This window comes from Diabrotica virgifera, chromosome 4, assembly GCF_917563875.1.
Source record: "Diabrotica virgifera virgifera chromosome 4, PGI_DIABVI_V3a".
Taxonomy (NCBI): Eukaryota; Metazoa; Arthropoda; class Insecta; order Coleoptera; family Chrysomelidae; genus Diabrotica; species Diabrotica virgifera.
Window position 1 is genome coordinate 264,143,928 of NC_065446.1, and position 18,954 is coordinate 264,162,881.

Consider the following 18,954-nt stretch of genomic DNA (forward strand, 5'->3'; position numbering starts at 1 on the left):
CGCCTAATACGCACTTAGCGCTCATTGTTAATAATTAAAGATAAAGCTTAGTAATAAAATAGTGACAAAAATTTCTGCTGGATCTTGTAGAGGGGGCTATAAACTTGGTCACTTTCTGACTTTCATAATAATGGATTTTAACCGAGTTATTAAGCCTTGAAAATGGCTATTTTCGCATTTTTCAAATTTTAAATCGCGTATAACTCGACAACAATCAATTTTAGAGAAAAATCACAAAATACCTTTTTTCTACGAGCGTGCAAAAATGTCTACTTTCGCGAACGCGTTTTAGTTTAGAAAGTTTTACTTTTCCGCACGCTTGTTACTTTTCCGCACGCGTTTTACTTTTCCGTACGAGTTTTACTTTTCCGCACGCGTGTTAATTTAGATATGTTAATATGGCCTTAAAGTAATTATAATACATACAATAAACTAATATTTAGATATTATTTACTAATTTATTTCAAATGTATCTTATTGTGTTCATGTTTTAACGAAATTAACGCGAGAATTCGATGAAATAAAATAATTTTGACATAATATTCGAAAGTCAAATCAGTAGACAATAACAGTGGTTTTGAATCGTCGTCATGGAAACCAAGATCGTCGTCATGCTAACCAATTATGCTGAAAGTTTGGTTTTGACAACCTTGTCAAAGAATTAATTTGTGTATGTATTTTCATATTAATTAAATTAATTGATTAAGATTTTGTCATTTTTTAAAGACTCGTAGAAAAAATATTGTTCCTAACGCTTGCAGAAACTCTCTTTTCCGCACTCGACTGCTTGCCGAACTCCGCGTCGTTCGGCAAACTGCAGTCGCGTGCGGAAAAGTATGACTTTCTGCACTTGTTAGGAAAATTATTTTGTGAAGTGAAAAGATTATTTGTGTGAATTTGTCTAAAAAAAATTGTTTAAACAATTTATCGATTAAGGTACTGCCTGGCACCCAGTAGATTTGTTATAAGGACCTCTTTTTGAGTAAGTTTGTGCAATAAATTCGAATCGGAGTAGTTTACCTAACGGGGGCGACGATACAGCCTAGACTAATTTGAACATATTATCCAGTAACATTTAATTTCTAGAATCGGCTGTTTGTGTGAATCAGAATCAACTTTTACTAAATGGCATTGGGAAGAGTCTACTTTTACTAGTAAATGTTGAATATAAATCTTCATTTTATATTTATAATCAACTTTTACTGAAACCAGCCGTTAGAGTTGACTCCAACTAGTTGGAGTCAACTCCAACTGGATAATCAACTTGAACTGTAACATATACACAACCAAACTTATATGAAATCACCATGTATTTGAAACCTGCAGCTTTTGGAAGCTATAAGTTCGTGTGCCAAGGAATATATAGCAAGACACAGTTACGGGATCCCGAGTTATCCAGGCAGCACAAGATTGATCATGTAAATTGGTGTCTTCAACACCAAAACTGGATCATTGGAAATTGGAAAAGTGTGCTATTTTTAAACGAAAGAATGATCTACGTTGTCAAGTCCTTTGTACTTAAAGGACGTAAGTATTTGTAATGAAATAATACTCGATGTAAAATACTTTATTTTAAAGAATTATGCACATGGTTTCCATTTTCTATCGCAGTATTAAGTATGTGACCGCTGTCGTTCAGATGACAGTAGTACCAACCTACATTCATGGTTAAGGGAGTTTTACACGAACATAACACCTCCTCCCTTGACCATGAATTACAAAAGTTAACTAGAAGTAAAAGTACTTACAAATTCAGTCTGGTAACAGGTTTCCTTACTCTAGTGGAACGCCTTAAAATGGGTTCCTCAGTTTCAGTTTGAGCCCCAGGTACACTATTCGAACTTTCCATATTGTTTGAAATTTCGGATTCATCAGTAATCACTTCGGTAGGTGGTGGTGAGACACTGTGCTCTGGAATTGATGCCTCCCTCGGAATCAAATTGTGAGTAATGGTATCCGGAATGTAACATGTTGGATTATTTTGAGATGGAGTATATTCCCCAATTTGCCGTATTTGGTCTACATGACGTTTCCATGTTCTACCATCATCTAACTGAATTAAATAATGCAATAACCCTAATCTGAGTACAATAATGCCAAATTGCCATTTAGAATGAAAATAATCCCTCACGGAAACCCTAGTTCCTATATCAAAGTTTCTTAGACTCATATCAGTATAGGTAACTCTATCACTACATGAAGGTTTAAGTAAATCTAATCTATTCCTTATTTGTCTTCCTAACATAAGTTCTGAGGGACTTTTACCTGTAACTGTATGTGGGCTTCTGCGGTATTGCATAAGTAGCTTACATAATTCAAACTCCCTGTCATTTCCCTCACTTCGCATAGCCCTTAAACATTTTTTTAGTATTTGGACATATCTCTCTCCCTGTCCATTAGTTGCAGGATGGTAGGGTGCAGTAAATTTTTGTGTAATTCCATTATCTTTCATAAAAGTTCTAAACTCATGAGAGTCAAATTGTCTACCATTGTCTGTAACAAAAACTTTAGGAATACCAAAAGTTGTAAAAATTTTTCGGCAAATTTCAATAGTAGTTTTTGTAGTAGTATTTTTTGTAAAATGAATTTCAGGCCATTTACTGAAGGAATCTACCAATATAAAATAATAACCTCCATTGAAAGGTCCAGCGTAATCAGCATGCACTCGTTCAAAACAAAATTTTGGTGGCTCCCATATATGAGAATTATCTTTAATTGGGTTGTTCTTGTGCTTATTGCACTCTAAACAATTTTTACAAAGTGACTCAATATCCTGGTCTATGTGAGGCCACCAGCAATAACTACGAGCTAAAGATTTCATTCTAACTATTCCAAAATGTGCAGTATGTAATTCTGTCAAAATTTTATTTCTCAATTTAGTAGGTATAACTACTCTTTGTCCTCTCATAATAACATCAGATTGTAATGAAAATTCAGCTTGATTTATATTGAAGCTAAATCGTTTATCAACAGGTTTTCCTGTTTTTAACCCAACAAGTAATTTTTTTAAGGTATGATCATTTTTTGTATGAAAAGCTAGATCTCTAATATTTGTAGGCAAAGTTTCAATTTGATTTATTTCAAAAATATCTGGCTCATCATGTGTGAAATTTTGTTCTGATTTTATAGGTAGACGTGAAAGTGCGTCAGCATTGAGATGAGAATCTGTATTTTTGTAACGAATGTCATAATTCAAACCTTGTAAGAAAATTGCATAATGTTGCATTCTTGTTGCACTTAAAACTGGTAGGCTTTTATCAGGTGCAAAAATTTGAACTAACGGTTTATGATCAGTGAGCAAAGTAAATTTCCTAGCACATAAATAATTGTAAAATTTTTTTACTCCAAAAATTATGCTGTAAGCTTCTTTGTCTATTTGTGAGTACCTTTGCTGTGTAGTAGTAAGAGTTTGAGAAGCAAACTGTAAGGGTCTCTCTGTACCATCTGAAAAGATATGTGAAAGTACTGCACCTACCCCATAGGGTGATGCATCAGTTGCTAGGACTAATGGTAAATTTGGGTCATAGTGACATAAAACATTTCTAGAACAAATGAGTTTTTTTGCTTTGTCAAACGCAGTTTGACAAGTATTCGACCATTTAAAATTGACATTCTTTTTAAGTAAATTATTTAATGGTTGTAAAATTGTAGAAGTATCTTTTAAAAAACGTCTGTAATAATTAATTAGGCCACAGAAACTCCGAACTTGAGTTCTGTTTGTAGGTATTGGAGCATTTGCAATTGCAGTTACCTTATCTGCACTAGTAGACACACCCGTTTTACTCATCTTATATCCACAGTAGTCAATCTCGTCTTTGAAAAATTCGCTTTTATCCAAATTTATATGTAAATTATGTTCAGATAATTTCTTTAAAACTTGTTCAAGTCTTTGTAAATGTAAGGTATTATTTGGAGCTGTAATTCTTATATCATCCTGAAATATTGAAATACCATCTATTCCTTGTAGCATTTGCTCCATTAAACGTTGCCATTTGGCAGGAGCACTAGCAATTCCAAACATTAATCGATTTGGTTGAAATAAACCTTTATGGGTGTTTAATGTAAGTAAATGTTTCATTTCATCTTTTATTGGCAAGTGTAAGTAAGCTTTCGTAATATCTATTTTTGTATATTTGTCCCCACCTGCTAATTGGGAAAGTAGGTCATCTGGTGTAGGTAAAGGGTATTCATCCACTTCAATGCAAGGGTTTAATGTGATTTTAAAATCACCACAAATGCGTATGTCCCCATTTTGTTTAACTACAGGAACAATAGGAGTTGCCCAGTCCGAAAATGCTACTTTCTTTAAGACTCCCTGATTTACTAAGGACTCTAATTCTGCCTCAACTTTAGGGCGTAATGCAAAAGCTACAGGACGGGCCTTACAAAATTTTGCTTTAGTACCAGGTTTTAGATAAATTTCAGCCTCTAACCCTTTTATTTCACCAACTGACTTTTCAAATAAATGTTTATATTTATCTAACAAAGTTGCAATTTCAAAATTTTCATGTAGAATTGTATTTACCTGATGTAAATTGATTTCCAGAGCATGTATCCACTCTCGACCAACCAGTGAGTAGCCATCACCATCCACCACATACAACTTTAGAGTGTGCTTTAATTCCTGGTGCTCAACCTCCACTGAAACTAAACCTAAAACATTCAAATTATTTTTGCAGTATGTAGTTAATTTAACATCCGATTTTTGTAATTGTAATGCAGGAAAATATTTTTCAAATATATTTTTATTTATGATTGTAACAGCAGCGCCAGAATCAATTTCAAAATTTAAAATATTACCATTCACTTTTAAATTTATAAAAAATTTATCTTTGCAATTTCCAGCATTTACTTCTAAGACCTCTTGAGCAGAGTTTACTGAATTTACTTGCCTGTGTGAATTTTGTTGTGCCTTTAAACAAACTTTTTGAATGTGTCCGACGTTTTTACAAAAGTTACAGATTAAATGCTTTTTATTACATTTATCGGCTAAATGCGAGGTGTCTCCGCATCTATAACAAGCCCTATTACGGTTATTTGACATTGTAAAAGTATTATTAGGAGAGCTACTATGATTATTTACTGTATTATTATCATTAAATTTACTAGTGTTTGTATTTTTATGAAAACTTTTTGCTTTCGCATTTAAAACATTTATACTAGCCTGATTGTAATTATTGTTGTGAGAAAATTGATTACTATCCTTTTCTGAAGTTTCCATGCTTGCTGCAATTTCTACGGCTCGGTCCAAGTCCAATCCCTTTGTTTCTAATAGTCTGGCTTGAATCCTCTTTGACTGTAAACCAAAAACAAACTGATTTCGTATAGCACTTTTTAAATATGTGGAAAAGTTGCAGTTTATGGCAAGTTTCTGTAGAGAATGTAGGTATTCTTGTATACTTTCGCCTTCTGCTTGTCTTTTTGATTGAAACCTAAATATTTCAGCAATTTCAAGTGGTGCAGGGTTGTAAAAATTATCCATTAACTTAACTGTATCCTCATATGACTTGTCTTCAGGGACCTCTGGAGCTAGTTTATCGCACAGTGTATCGTATGCTTCCGACCCCATGTAATGTAGTAAATAGGGCAATTTCATTTCCTCTGGAATTTTAAAAACTTTGTATGCTCCTTCCAGCCGTTTTACCCACCTGGACCATTTTGTAGCTGTCTGGTTAAAAGGTTCAACGGAAAACTGGAATGTAGAAACTTGTGTAGACATTACTGGAGCTGTAGCAGGTGCAACTATCGCAGTTGTAGTCGAGGAACTCGTGTTTGTACCGGCTGTAGTTGGAACGTTGTAGTTGATGTAGTGTCTGTAATATTTGTATCCATTATCCTCGTCGCCAAATGTCAAGTCCTTTGTACTTAAAGGACGTAAGTATTTGTAATGAAATAATACTCGATGTAAAATACTTTATTTTAAAGAATTATGCACATGGTTTCCATTTTCTATCGCAGTATTAAGTATGTGACCGCTGTCGTTCAGATGACAGTAGTACCAACCTACATTCATGGTTAAGGGAGTTTTACACGAACATAACACCTCCTCCCTTGACCATGAATTACAAAAGTTAACTAGAAGTAAAAGTACTTACAAATTCAGTCTGGTAACAGGTTTCCTTACTCTAGTGGAACGCCTTAAAATGGGTTCCTCAGTTTCAGTTTGAGCCCCAGGTACACTATTCGAACTTTCCATATTGTTTGAAATTTCGGATTCATCAGTAATCACTTCGGTAGGTGGTGGTGAGACACTGTGCTCTGGAATTGATGCCTCCCTCGGAATCAAATTGTGAGTAATGGTATCCGGAATGTAACATGTTGGATTATTTTGAGATGGAGTATATTCCCCAATTTGCCGTATTTGGTCTACATGACGTTTCCATGTTCTACCATCATCTAACTGAATTAAATAATGCAATAACCCTAATCTGAGTACAATAATGCCAAATTGCCATTTAGAATGAAAATAATCCCTCACGGAAACCCTAGTTCCTATATCAAAGTTTCTTAGACTCATATCAGTATAGGTAACTCTATCACTACATGAAGGTTTAAGTAAATCTAATCTATTCCTTATTTGTCTTCCTAACATAAGTTCTGAGGGACTTTTACCTGTAACTGTATGTGGGCTTCTGCGGTATTGCATAAGTAGCTTACATAATTCAAACTCCCTGTCATTTCCCTCACTTCGCATAGCCCTTAAACATTTTTTTAGTATTTGGACATATCTCTCTCCCTGTCCATTAGTTGCAGGATGGTAGGGTGCAGTAAATTTTTGTGTAATTCCATTATCTTTCATAAAAGTTCTAAACTCATGAGAGTCAAATTGTCTACCATTGTCTGTAACAAAAACTTTAGGAATACCAAAAGTTGTAAAAATTTTTCGGCAAATTTCAATAGTAGTTTTTGTAGTAGTATTTTTTGTAAAATGAATTTCAGGCCATTTACTGAAGGAATCTACCAATATAAAATAATAACCTCCATTGAAAGGTCCAGCGTAATCAGCATGCACTCGTTCAAAACAAAATTTTGGTGGCTCCCATATATGAGAATTATCTTTAATTGGGTTGTTCTTGTGCTTATTGCACTCTAAACAATTTTTACAAAGTGACTCAATATCCTGGTCTATGTGAGGCCACCAGCAATAACTACGAGCTAAAGATTTCATTCTAACTATTCCAAAATGTGCAGTATGTAATTCTGTCAAAATTTTATTTCTCAATTTAGTAGGTATAACTACTCTTTGTCCTCTCATAATAACATCAGATTGTAATGAAAATTCAGCTTGATTTATATTGAAGCTAAATCGTTTATCAACAGGTTTTCCTGTTTTTAACCCAACAAGTAATTTTTTTAAGGTATGATCATTTTTTGTATGAAAAGCTAGATCTCTAATATTTGTAGGCAAAGTTTCAATTTGATTTATTTCAAAAATATCTGGCTCATCATGTGTGAAATTTTGTTCTGATTTTATAGGTAGACGTGAAAGTGCGTCAGCATTGAGATGAGAATCTGTATTTTTGTAACGAATGTCATAATTCAAACCTTGTAAGAAAATTGCATAATGTTGCATTCTTGTTGCACTTAAAACTGGTAGGCTTTTATCAGGTGCAAAAATTTGAACTAACGGTTTATGATCAGTGAGCAAAGTAAATTTCCTAGCACATAAATAATTGTAAAATTTTTTTACTCCAAAAATTATGCTGTAAGCTTCTTTGTCTATTTGTGAGTACCTTTGCTGTGTAGTAGTAAGAGTTTGAGAAGCAAACTGTAAGGGTCTCTCTGTACCATCTGAAAAGATATGTGAAAGTACTGCACCTACCCCATAGGGTGATGCATCAGTTGCTAGGACTAATGGTAAATTTGGGTCATAGTGACATAAAACATTTCTAGAACAAATGAGTTTTTTTGCTTTGTCAAACGCAGTTTGACAAGTATTCGACCATTTAAAATTGACATTCTTTTTAAGTAAATTATTTAATGGTTGTAAAATTGTAGAAGTATCTTTTAAAAAACGTCTGTAATAATTAATTAGGCCACAGAAACTCCGAACTTGAGTTCTGTTTGTAGGTATTGGAGCATTTGCAATTGCAGTTACCTTATCTGCACTAGTAGACACACCCGTTTTACTCATCTTATATCCACAGTAGTCAATCTCGTCTTTGAAAAATTCGCTTTTATCCAAATTTATATGTAAATTATGTTCAGATAATTTCTTTAAAACTTGTTCAAGTCTTTGTAAATGTAAGGTATTATTTGGAGCTGTAATTCTTATATCATCCTGAAATATTGAAATACCATCTATTCCTTGTAGCATTTGCTCCATTAAACGTTGCCATTTGGCAGGAGCACTAGCAATTCCAAACATTAATCGATTTGGTTGAAATAAACCTTTATGGGTGTTTAATGTAAGTAAATGTTTCATTTCATCTTTTATTGGCAAGTGTAAGTAAGCTTTCGTAATATCTATTTTTGTATATTTGTCCCCACCTGCTAATTGGGAAAGTAGGTCATCTGGTGTAGGTAAAGGGTATTCATCCACTTCAATGCAAGGGTTTAATGTGATTTTAAAATCACCACAAATGCGTATGTCCCCATTTTGTTTAACTACAGGAACAATAGGAGTTGCCCAGTCCGAAAATGCTACTTTCTTTAAGACTCCCTGATTTACTAAGGACTCTAATTCTGCCTCAACTTTAGGGCGTAATGCAAAAGCTACAGGACGGGCCTTACAAAATTTTGCTTTAGTACCAGGTTTTAGATAAATTTCAGCCTCTAACCCTTTTATTTCACCAACTGACTTTTCAAATAAATGTTTATATTTATCTAACAAAGTTGCAATTTCAAAATTTTCATGTAGAATTGTATTTACCTGATGTAAATTGATTTCCAGAGCATGTATCCACTCTCGACCAACCAGTGAGTAGCCATCACCATCCACCACATACAACTTTAGAGTGTGCTTTAATTCCTGGTGCTCAACCTCCACTGAAACTAAACCTAAAACATTCAAATTATTTTTGCAGTATGTAGTTAATTTAACATCCGATTTTTGTAATTGTAATGCAGGAAAATATTTTTCAAATATATTTTTATTTATGATTGTAACAGCAGCGCCAGAATCAATTTCAAAATTTAAAATATTACCATTCACTTTTAAATTTATAAAAAATTTATCTTTGCAATTTCCAGCATTTACTTCTAAGACCTCTTGAGCAGAGTTTACTGAATTTACTTGCCTGTGTGAATTTTGTTGTGCCTTTAAACAAACTTTTTGAATGTGTCCGACGTTTTTACAAAAGTTACAGATTAAATGCTTTTTATTACATTTATCGGCTAAATGCGAGGTGTCTCCGCATCTATAACAAGCCCTATTACGGTTATTTGACATTGTAAAAGTATTATTAGGAGAGCTACTATGATTATTTACTGTATTATTATCATTAAATTTACTAGTGTTTGTATTTTTATGAAAACTTTTTGCTTTCGCATTTAAAACATTTATACTAGCCTGATTGTAATTATTGTTGTGAGAAAATTGATTACTATCCTTTTCTGAAGTTTCCATGCTTGCTGCAATTTCTACGGCTCGGTCCAAGTCCAATCCCTTTGTTTCTAATAGTCTGGCTTGAATCCTCTTTGACTGTAAACCAAAAACAAACTGATTTCGTATAGCACTTTTTAAATATGTGGAAAAGTTGCAGTTTATGGCAAGTTTCTGTAGAGAATGTAGGTATTCTTGTATACTTTCGCCTTCTGCTTGTCTTTTTGATTGAAACCTAAATATTTCAGCAATTTCAAGTGGTGCAGGGTTGTAAAAATTATCCATTAACTTAACTGTATCCTCATATGACTTGTCTTCAGGGACCTCTGGAGCTAGTTTATCGCACAGTGTATCGTATGCTTCCGACCCCATGTAATGTAGTAAATAGGGCAATTTCATTTCCTCTGGAATTTTAAAAACTTTGTATGCTCCTTCCAGCCGTTTTACCCACCTGGACCATTTTGTAGCTGTCTGGTTAAAAGGTTCAACGGAAAACTGGAATGTAGAAACTTGTGTAGACATTACTGGAGCTGTAGCAGGTGCAACTATCGCAGTTGTAGTCGAGGAACTCGTGTTTGTACCGGCTGTAGTTGGAACGTTGTAGTTGATGTAGTGTCTGTAATATTTGTATCCATTATCCTCGTCGCCAAATGTCAAGTCCTTTGTACTTAAAGGACGTAAGTATTTGTAATGAAATAATACTCGATGTAAAATACTTTATTTTAAAGAATTATGCACATGGTTTCCATTTTCTATCGCAGTATTAAGTATGTGACCGCTGTCGTTCAGATGACAGTAGTACCAACCTACATTCATGGTTAAGGGAGTTTTACACGAACATAACATACGTAAAATCAGATGAATCAACGAATTCGTGTACTTAGAGGTCGAGGAAGACAAGCAAGAACGAAAACTGCCAGATTTGTTCACATATGTAAAAGAGGAAGTGTTATGTTTTGTAGAGGCATCATGATCGGTAAAAAAATCCTTTAATTTTCATCCAACCAACTTTAATAGCTCGCAGGTATGATGGTTTGCTTCTATAACTACAACCTGTAAGCTCCGGAGAGGTGTAATGAAAGATAATTTAATTTAGCTTTAATTCGCTTAAAATAATAAAAAATATTAGATGATTCCTTATACGAGCCCTAACAACTATATTTGGAACAAGCAGTTATTTTACAAATAAAATGCCAATTTACCGAAATTCTTTTATTTATTTCTTTTTAATAATTGTTGATATGCAATTAACAAATTTTTTTGTGTGTAGAATTATTTTTACAATTTAATTATATATTTTATGTTGGTTAGTATTTAATTAATTACTATTTAATTAATTGTTAGATAATCAAAAAATGCACAACTAAATATTTTTTTGTGTGAATTTGATGGCCTTGGCTGAGCCAATTAGCCAGACATTTTATTTTAAAAACAAACAATTTTTTTTTCAATCAGAGGAATTTTTTTTTCTGTATTTCTAACTCTATATTATGTACACATAAGAAACTAACATACTACTATCTAAATAAATACACTGTTTTGGATGTAAATATTTTTTTGTTTATATTTTTTTTTGTATATATTTATTTTTTTATATATATTTTTTTTATTATATTTTTAATTTGTTTTTTTTTTTCTTTTTTTTTTAATTGTTTTTTTTACTACGCTAAGACATAAACCCGATTCAACTTCTCGGAGGTTTACATCTTAGTTTTTTTTTTCCTTTTTTTTTCTCTTTTTTTTTTCTCATTTTTTTACTCTTTTTTTCTTTTTTTTTTTCTTGTTCTTTTTTTTTCAATTTTAATATACAATAATTACTTAAATCTACAGGGTTAAAAAAAATAACAACAAAACAAACATGTTTGTTTTGTTTTAACAAACATGCCTGTTTTGTTTTAACAAAATTACTTAAATACAGGATTAATTATATTGCTACAATTTATATTTACAGTTTTTGATATGTTCGTAAATTGTTTTTAATGTATTAATATCTTCAGAAAAAAATCAAATTGTTTAAGTAGACGGGAAGTGGAATTTTTAAAATATTAAGATTATCATAAAATTTGTTTATATTTACTGATTGATGGACCTATGTGAAGTTAGCAATAGATTTCAGCAATAGATTTTATATCTTCTCAAAATTATATTTGTACGTTTGTAAGTCTCATTTATATAAAATTCAAACATGTTTTCCGACCTTTCCATTCAAATTAAACAAAAAACTATAATTATCGTTTATTAACAAAAAATTAAAAAACTTTACAACTTTACATATATGACGCTAACAATCAAAGTACATCAACTGGAATGTAACTTTTTTTTGTTTACAATCAAAGATCAATATCTTACTAAGCAAATATCAAAAAATCAGGATGGATGCCCCCCACCGTTATTTTTTTATTTACACTTACATTTTGCGATTTTCGAAGTATCAATGGATATGAAGACGTCTGCATATATGACGCTAAAAATCAAAGTACATCAACTGGAATGTAACTTTTTTTTGTTTAAAATCAAAGACCAATATATTACTAAGCAAATATCAAAAAATCAGGATGGATGCCCCCCACCGTTGTTTTTTTATTTACACTTACATTTTGCGATTTTCGAAGTATCAATGGATATGAAGACGTCTGCATATATGACGCTAAAAATCAAAGTACATCAACTGGAATGTAACTTTTTTTGTTTACAATCAAAGATCAATATCTTACTAAGCAAATATCAAAAAATCAGGATGGATGCCCCCCACCGTTATTTTTTTATTTACACTTACATTTTGCGATTTTCGAAGTATCAATGGATATGAAGACGTCTGCTTATATGACGCTAAAAATCAAAGTACATCAACTGGAATGTAACTTTTTTTTGTTTAAAATCAAAGACCAATATATTACTAAGCAAATATCAAAAAATCAGGATGGATGCCCCCCACCGTTATTTTTTTATTTACACTTACATTTTGCGATTTTCGAAGTATCAATGGATATGAAGACGTCTGCATATATGACGCTAAAAATCAAAGTACATCAACTGGAATGTAACTTTTTTTTGTTTAAAATCAAAGACCAATATATTACTTAGCAAATATCAAAAAATCAGGATGGATGCTCCCCACCGTTATTTTTTTATTTACGCTTACATTTTGCGATTTTCGAAGTATCAATGGATATGAAGACGTCTGCATATATGACGCTAAAAATCAAAGTACATCAACTGGAATGTAACTTTTTTTTGTTTAAAATCAAAGACCAATATATTACTAAGCAAATATCAAGAAATCAGGATGGATGCCCCCCACCGTTATTTTTTTATTTACACTTACATTTTGCGATTTTCGAAGTATCAATGGATATGAAGACGTCTGCATATATGACGCTAAAAATCAAAGTACATCAACTGGAATGTACCTTTTTTTTGTTTACAATCAAAGATCAATATCTTGCTAAGGAAATATCAAAAAATCAGGATGGATGCCCCCCACCGTTATTTTTTTATTTACACTTACATTTTGCGATTTTCGAAGTATCAATGGATATGAAGACGTCTGCATATATGACGCTAAAAATCAAAGTACATCAACTGGAATGTAACTTTTTTTTGTTTAAAATCAAAGACCAATATATTACTTAGCAAATATCAAAAAATCAGGATGGATGCTCCCCACCGTTATTTTTTTATTTACGCTTACATTTTGCGATTTTCGAAGTATCAATGGATATGAAGACGTCTGCATATATGACGCTAAAAATCAAAGTACATCAACTGGAATGTAACTTCTTTTTGTTTATAATCAAAGACCAATATATTACTAAGCAAATATCAAAAAATCAGGATGGATGCCCCCCACCGTTATTTTTTTATTTACACTTACATTTTGCGATTTTCGAAGTATCAATGGATATGAAGACGTCTGCATATATGACGCTAAAAATCAAAGTACATCAACTGGAATGTAACTTTTTTTTGTTTACAATCAAAGATCAATGTCTTACTAAGCATATATCAAAAAATCAGGATGGATGCCCCCCACCGTTATTTTTTTATTTACACTTACATTTTGCGATTTTCGAAGTATCAATGGATATGAAGACGTCTGCATATATGACGCTAAAAATCAAAGTACATCAACTGGAATGTAACTTTTTTTTGTTTAAAATCAAAGACCAATATATTACTTAGCAAATATCAAAAAATCAGGATGGATGCTCCCCACCGTTATTTTTTTATTTACGCTTACATTTTGCGATTTTCGAAGTATCAATGGATATGAAGACGTCTGCATATATGACGCTAAAAATCAAAGTACATCAACTGGAATGTAACTTTTTTTTGTTTACAATCAAAGGCCAATATCTTACTAAGCAAATATCAAAAAATCAGGATGGATGCCCCCCACCGTTATTTTTTTATTTACACTTACATTTTGCGATTTTCGAAGTATCAATGGATATGAAGACGTCTGCATATATGACGCTAAAAATCAAAGTACATCAACTGGAATGTAACTTTTTTGTGTTTAAAATCAAAGACCAATATATTACTTAGCAAATATCAAAAAATCAGGATGGATGCTCCCCACCGTTATTTTTTTATTTACGCTTACATTTTGCGATTTTCGAAGTATCAATGGATATGAAGACGTCTACATATATGACGCTAAAAATCAAAGTACATCAACTGGAATGTAACTTTTTTTTGTTTAAAATCAAAGATCAATATATTACTAAGCAAATATCAAAAAATCAGGATGGATGCCCCCCACCGTTATTTTTTTATTTACACTTACATTTTGCGATTTTCGAAGTATCAATGGATATGAAGACGTCTGCATATATGACGCTAAAAATCAAAGTACATCAACTGGAATGTAACTTTTTTTTCTTTAAAATCAAAGACCAATATATTACTCAGCAAATATCAAAAAATCAGGACGGATGCCCCCCACCGTTATTTTTTTATTTAAACTTACATTTTGCGATTAACGAAATTGTCAGAACAAGTTATTTAATTAAAAAAAGTTATGTATTATTTTTCATTTCATTTAACCAGTTGATATTTCCCCAAACAGGTAATACTTTCGGGTACTTACCTAGAAATCTTTATTAAAATTTTAATCCGAAACCCGCGTAAGTTCGTGGAACAGACAATATCATTCCTGTCCAGATGTGTTTCATCCTTTAAAATATTGCCGAACAATTATATAACTATATTTTGAAGTTAGCCGCGTTTTATTGCTTACCCCCAATAAAAGCACGAAAAATTCTAAATACATGTATTTCACAATGATTGTGTAAAAATATGCAAATGTTACTAAGAACCCGAAAATTTTATTATTTGAAAATAATAAGACATTCAATAATTTTGAAAATGTTGGTCATTATATTTTGCTACGTCGCCACAGTAAGACGGTACTAAAATAAGTTTTATTTTACTTTTAATTTCAATAATTATTAAATGTGTATATTATTCAAAAAGGACTAATTAGAGAGAGAATTAGAGTCTAGTGATTAGTTTAAACTTAAAGTTTGTGGAAACAGAAACTTTTACCAACCATTAGGTTCCAGAGTACCTATTCTAAAAATTATTTCAGCATTGCCAAAGGTAAGAAATATAAATATAGTTTTTAAAGGACATTCTTTGTGTGGTATTATCGTTTTTTGACATTTTTTCCAACAAAAATGTCAAGAAAATATATAAATAATTATGTTTTGACACCGTGTTGAAAAATTTTTAAATTAATAAAAGGATTTTTTTATAGAATATTAATATGAACAAAGAAAAAATCGAAAAATTGGCAAATTTTTTTTTAAACGTCAAATTGACCGAGCAGCAAATACGAAGATTAAAAACTTCAAACCCAATTTTCAGCCAAGCTTCAATAGCTTTATTTGGAGTCGATTCTAAATTTAAAAGATTGTGTATATATAGGGCAATTAGCAGAAATACTTGTAATTTATTTTCTTTTTTTAATAGCAATAATTCGCAATTTAATTTTAAATCAAAAGCTGAAAATAAAAGTACATTACAATTGCCAGCAGATGATTGCGATTTCGAAGATCAGTTAATTTTCAATAATATTCAGGATGTTAGTATATCGACTGACAATTTAGACATCTCATTGTTGGAAAACGCAGATGTTTCTGATAATTCTGAAATTGACCAAACTTTTAATGTAACAAATGATAATATTAATATTGACAGAAATATTGTAAATTTGTATAAATCTGCTGATATTGATAATAATATTTTACCAAATAGTTCCAAAAATATATACCCAACAATTGTTGATATGAGCAAATATTGTGTATTAGAGGGTAAATTTGAAATAAGTAAAGAACAAAATATTTTTAATAACGCTATGGGTAAATTTAATAAAGATTACCATTTTGTAATCAAACAAAAATTTCAAATTGTTAATAACACATGTATTTTTAATATTCGTTCTTGCAATTATTTGAAAAAAAATAAAACAATAATAATTTATGGCTACTGTGCTCACAATACGTGCAAACACTTTAAGTTCATTTGTAATAGAGGCAAGGGGATCAGTGTCAAAGTGTTCAGTACCGATATTAATTTTTCACATGGTTCAAAATTAACCAGTCATGTACGTGGTACTGAAAGATTATTGTTAGGTAATAGATTGGAAAAGGCATCCACAACAGAAATTCGTGCAGAAGATTTACATTCTTGTGTTAGATTAGTACAAAAAACAAAAAATTTAAAAGATGTAAAATCGGAAGATGTATATCGCAAAATAAAATCGGAAAATAAATCAAGATTAGATAGATGTCAGGATGATGTCATTGATATGGTCTTGATGGGTGCTGTAAATTCTAATTACATTAAAACCGTCGCCTATCCATTAAAAGTATTTATTTTTAGTAGGGAACAAATTAATTTTATTAAATTTTATCTAGACGAAAACGATAACTTACCTTCTCTTTTCATTGATGCGACTGGTTCGGTAGTGCGTAAACCTTATACTTCATGTAAAAGGGTTTTATATTACTGTGGGGTTATTCAGTGCAAAAACAACAGAATCCTTCCTGTTCTAGAAATGATATCTTCTGAGCATGATACATGTACAATTGCTTGTTGGCTTTTAAATTTTAAATTTTTTTCATTAAAACAAGGATTAAAATGGCCATTGTTTCGTAGTATAACAAGCGATTTTAGTATGGCGACATTAAATGCTGTATCTATTAGTTGGAATTGTCTATCATTACAGGACTATTGTAACAGTTTTTATAATTTGAAAGAAGATTTGAAAGTAAACTTTTCAAAAAAATTTTGTATAATTAAACTTTGTTGTGCACATATGATAAAGTTATTTTCAAACTTAGTTAACAAATGTTACACTTGCAAAACAACAAAAACTGTTTTAAAAGAAATTTTAGCATCATTTTTCAATTTATATAATGAACAGCAAATTTTTTCAGGCATAAGAGATATATTTATTTTAACATTATATAAATATGAAAACGAAATCGTTATTAATAGTAAAAATAATTTATTTATATCTTTTATCGATCCTAACGTTAAAAACCTAATTGCAGATGAAAATAATGTCAATTTTAATCCAGAAATAAACTTTACATTTCAAAATATTTATGAAAATAGTAAGTACTACCAACATTTTTTAATTTATTTTGATAAAATCAAAAATTCATCTCGAGCTGTTCCACCTTCCTCAAATTCTTTAAACCCATATTTTAGTGAACGATTTGCAACTTTCTTTTTAAAACACTATATACCTTATTTACCTCTGTGGACATCACAAATAGATTCGACTAGAAGCAGTAACGCTTTAGTAGAAAGTTATTTTAATATATTGAAAAACAACATTTTAAGTAAGGAATCGTTTTTAAAATGTTCCCGGTTTGTTAGGAAGGTAAGAAAACATGTGCTGTTTCTCCATGCAGAACTAAAGTATAATATTCCACGGAAAAAATGTGCAACACGAAAAAATAAAATTAAAATTCCAGAAGAACGTTGGTGCAAAAGGCAAAAAAGTAAAACTACTTATTTCAAACAAAAAACAATTAAGAAAATTATTCAAAAATATGACATTCCAAATTATGAAAAGCCTTCGGTAAAAACAAATGTTTTATATTATAAAGAAAATGTGCATGATATTCATTTCCCTGAAATAGGAAGAGATTATGTCGTTTTTAAACATGAAAACCAAAAATTATATCGTTCCAGTTTTCTTACGTTGTTATCACATTCCAATACCACAGAAATGTGGCTAGATAACGAAGTCATCGATTATTTTTTGTGCTTAATATGTAAAAACACAGATATTAAACCAATTTTCTGTAACCAAGTTAACTTATTTTTAAACAATCAAAAAATTATATTTTCTATTGAAAACATAGAAGAATTTTTATTTCCAATATATTCTCCTGGTCATTGGTCACTTGTTTACATTAATTTAAAACAGAAATCATTTCAGTTATTTGATCCTCAGTTTAGTAGCAGTCGTAAAGCAAAATTTTACTATAATAAATTTAATTTCATATTTAAAAATTTAAATATTATTTACAACAATTATCCAACACAAAAAGATGGATATAATTGTGGGGTATATGTTTTATATTTTGCAGAAACCACAGTTAAAAAAATTCAATTAGATTTTAATTTTGAGCCAGCTATTTACAGACATTATATATTAACGATAATGTTAAATTCTTCAGAAAATCTCAAAAACAACTGTCTGTATTGCGCACTTCCCAACGGAGAAATGCGATGTATCAATTGCAAAAGACTTGATCATAAGGTTTGCGCTATTAACATTTCAGACATTTATAAATGTGGCTTTTGTTTTTAGCGTCATATATGCAGACATCTTCATATCCATTGATACTTCGAAAATCGCAAAATGTAAGCGTAAATAAAAAAATAACGGTGGGGAGCATCCATCCTGATTTTTTGATATTTGCTAAGTAATATATTGGTCTTTGATTTTAAACAAAAAAAAGTTACATTCCAGTTGATGTACTTTGATTTTTAGCGTCATATATGCAGACGTCTTCATATCCATTGATACTTCGAAAATCGCAAAATGTAAGCGTAAATAAAAAAATAACGGTGGGGAGCATCCGTCCTGATTTTTTGATATTTGCTAAGTAGTATATTGGTCTTTGATTTTAAACAAAAAAAAGTTACATTCCAGTTGATGTACTTTGATTTTTAGCGTCATATATGCAGACGTCTTCATATCCATTGATACTTCGAAAATCGCAAAATGTAAGCGTAAATAAAAAAATAACGGTGGGGAGCATCCATCCTGATTATTGATATTTGCTAAGTAATATATTGGTCTTTGATTTTAAACAAAAAAAAGTTACATTCCAGTTGATGTACTTTGATTTTTAGCGTCATATATGCAGACCTCTTCATAT

General features: G+C 31.1%; 3 protein-coding genes across 4 annotated transcripts in view; 1 reads left to right on the forward strand and 2 right to left on the reverse strand.

The window, feature by feature from the left end:
* Window positions 1-18,954, forward strand: part of LOC114325331 (FERM, ARHGEF and pleckstrin domain-containing protein 2-like) — a 176,785-nt gene that overhangs the window by 74,724 nt on the left and 83,107 nt on the right. The window lies entirely within an intron of this gene.
* LOC126883398 (uncharacterized protein K02A2.6-like) lies at window positions 1,553-5,801 on the reverse strand. The gene is made up of 2 exons (XM_050648934.1): window positions 5,649-5,801; window positions 1,553-5,296 (listed from the first exon to the last, which is right to left on the reverse strand). Exons 1-2 carry the CDS (start codon window positions 5,655-5,657, stop codon window positions 1,745-1,747), a joined length of 3,561 nt encoding a protein of 1,186 aa, XP_050504891.1. The 5' UTR covers window positions 5,658-5,801; the 3' UTR covers window positions 1,553-1,744.
* LOC126883397 (uncharacterized protein K02A2.6-like) lies at window positions 5,900-10,386 on the reverse strand. Its single transcript, XM_050648933.1, has 2 exons — window positions 9,996-10,386; window positions 5,900-9,643 (listed from the first exon to the last, which is right to left on the reverse strand). The coding sequence occupies exons 1-2, from the start codon at window positions 10,002-10,004 to the stop codon at window positions 6,092-6,094; spliced, it is 3,561 nt and encodes a 1,186-aa protein (XP_050504890.1). The 5' UTR covers window positions 10,005-10,386; the 3' UTR covers window positions 5,900-6,091.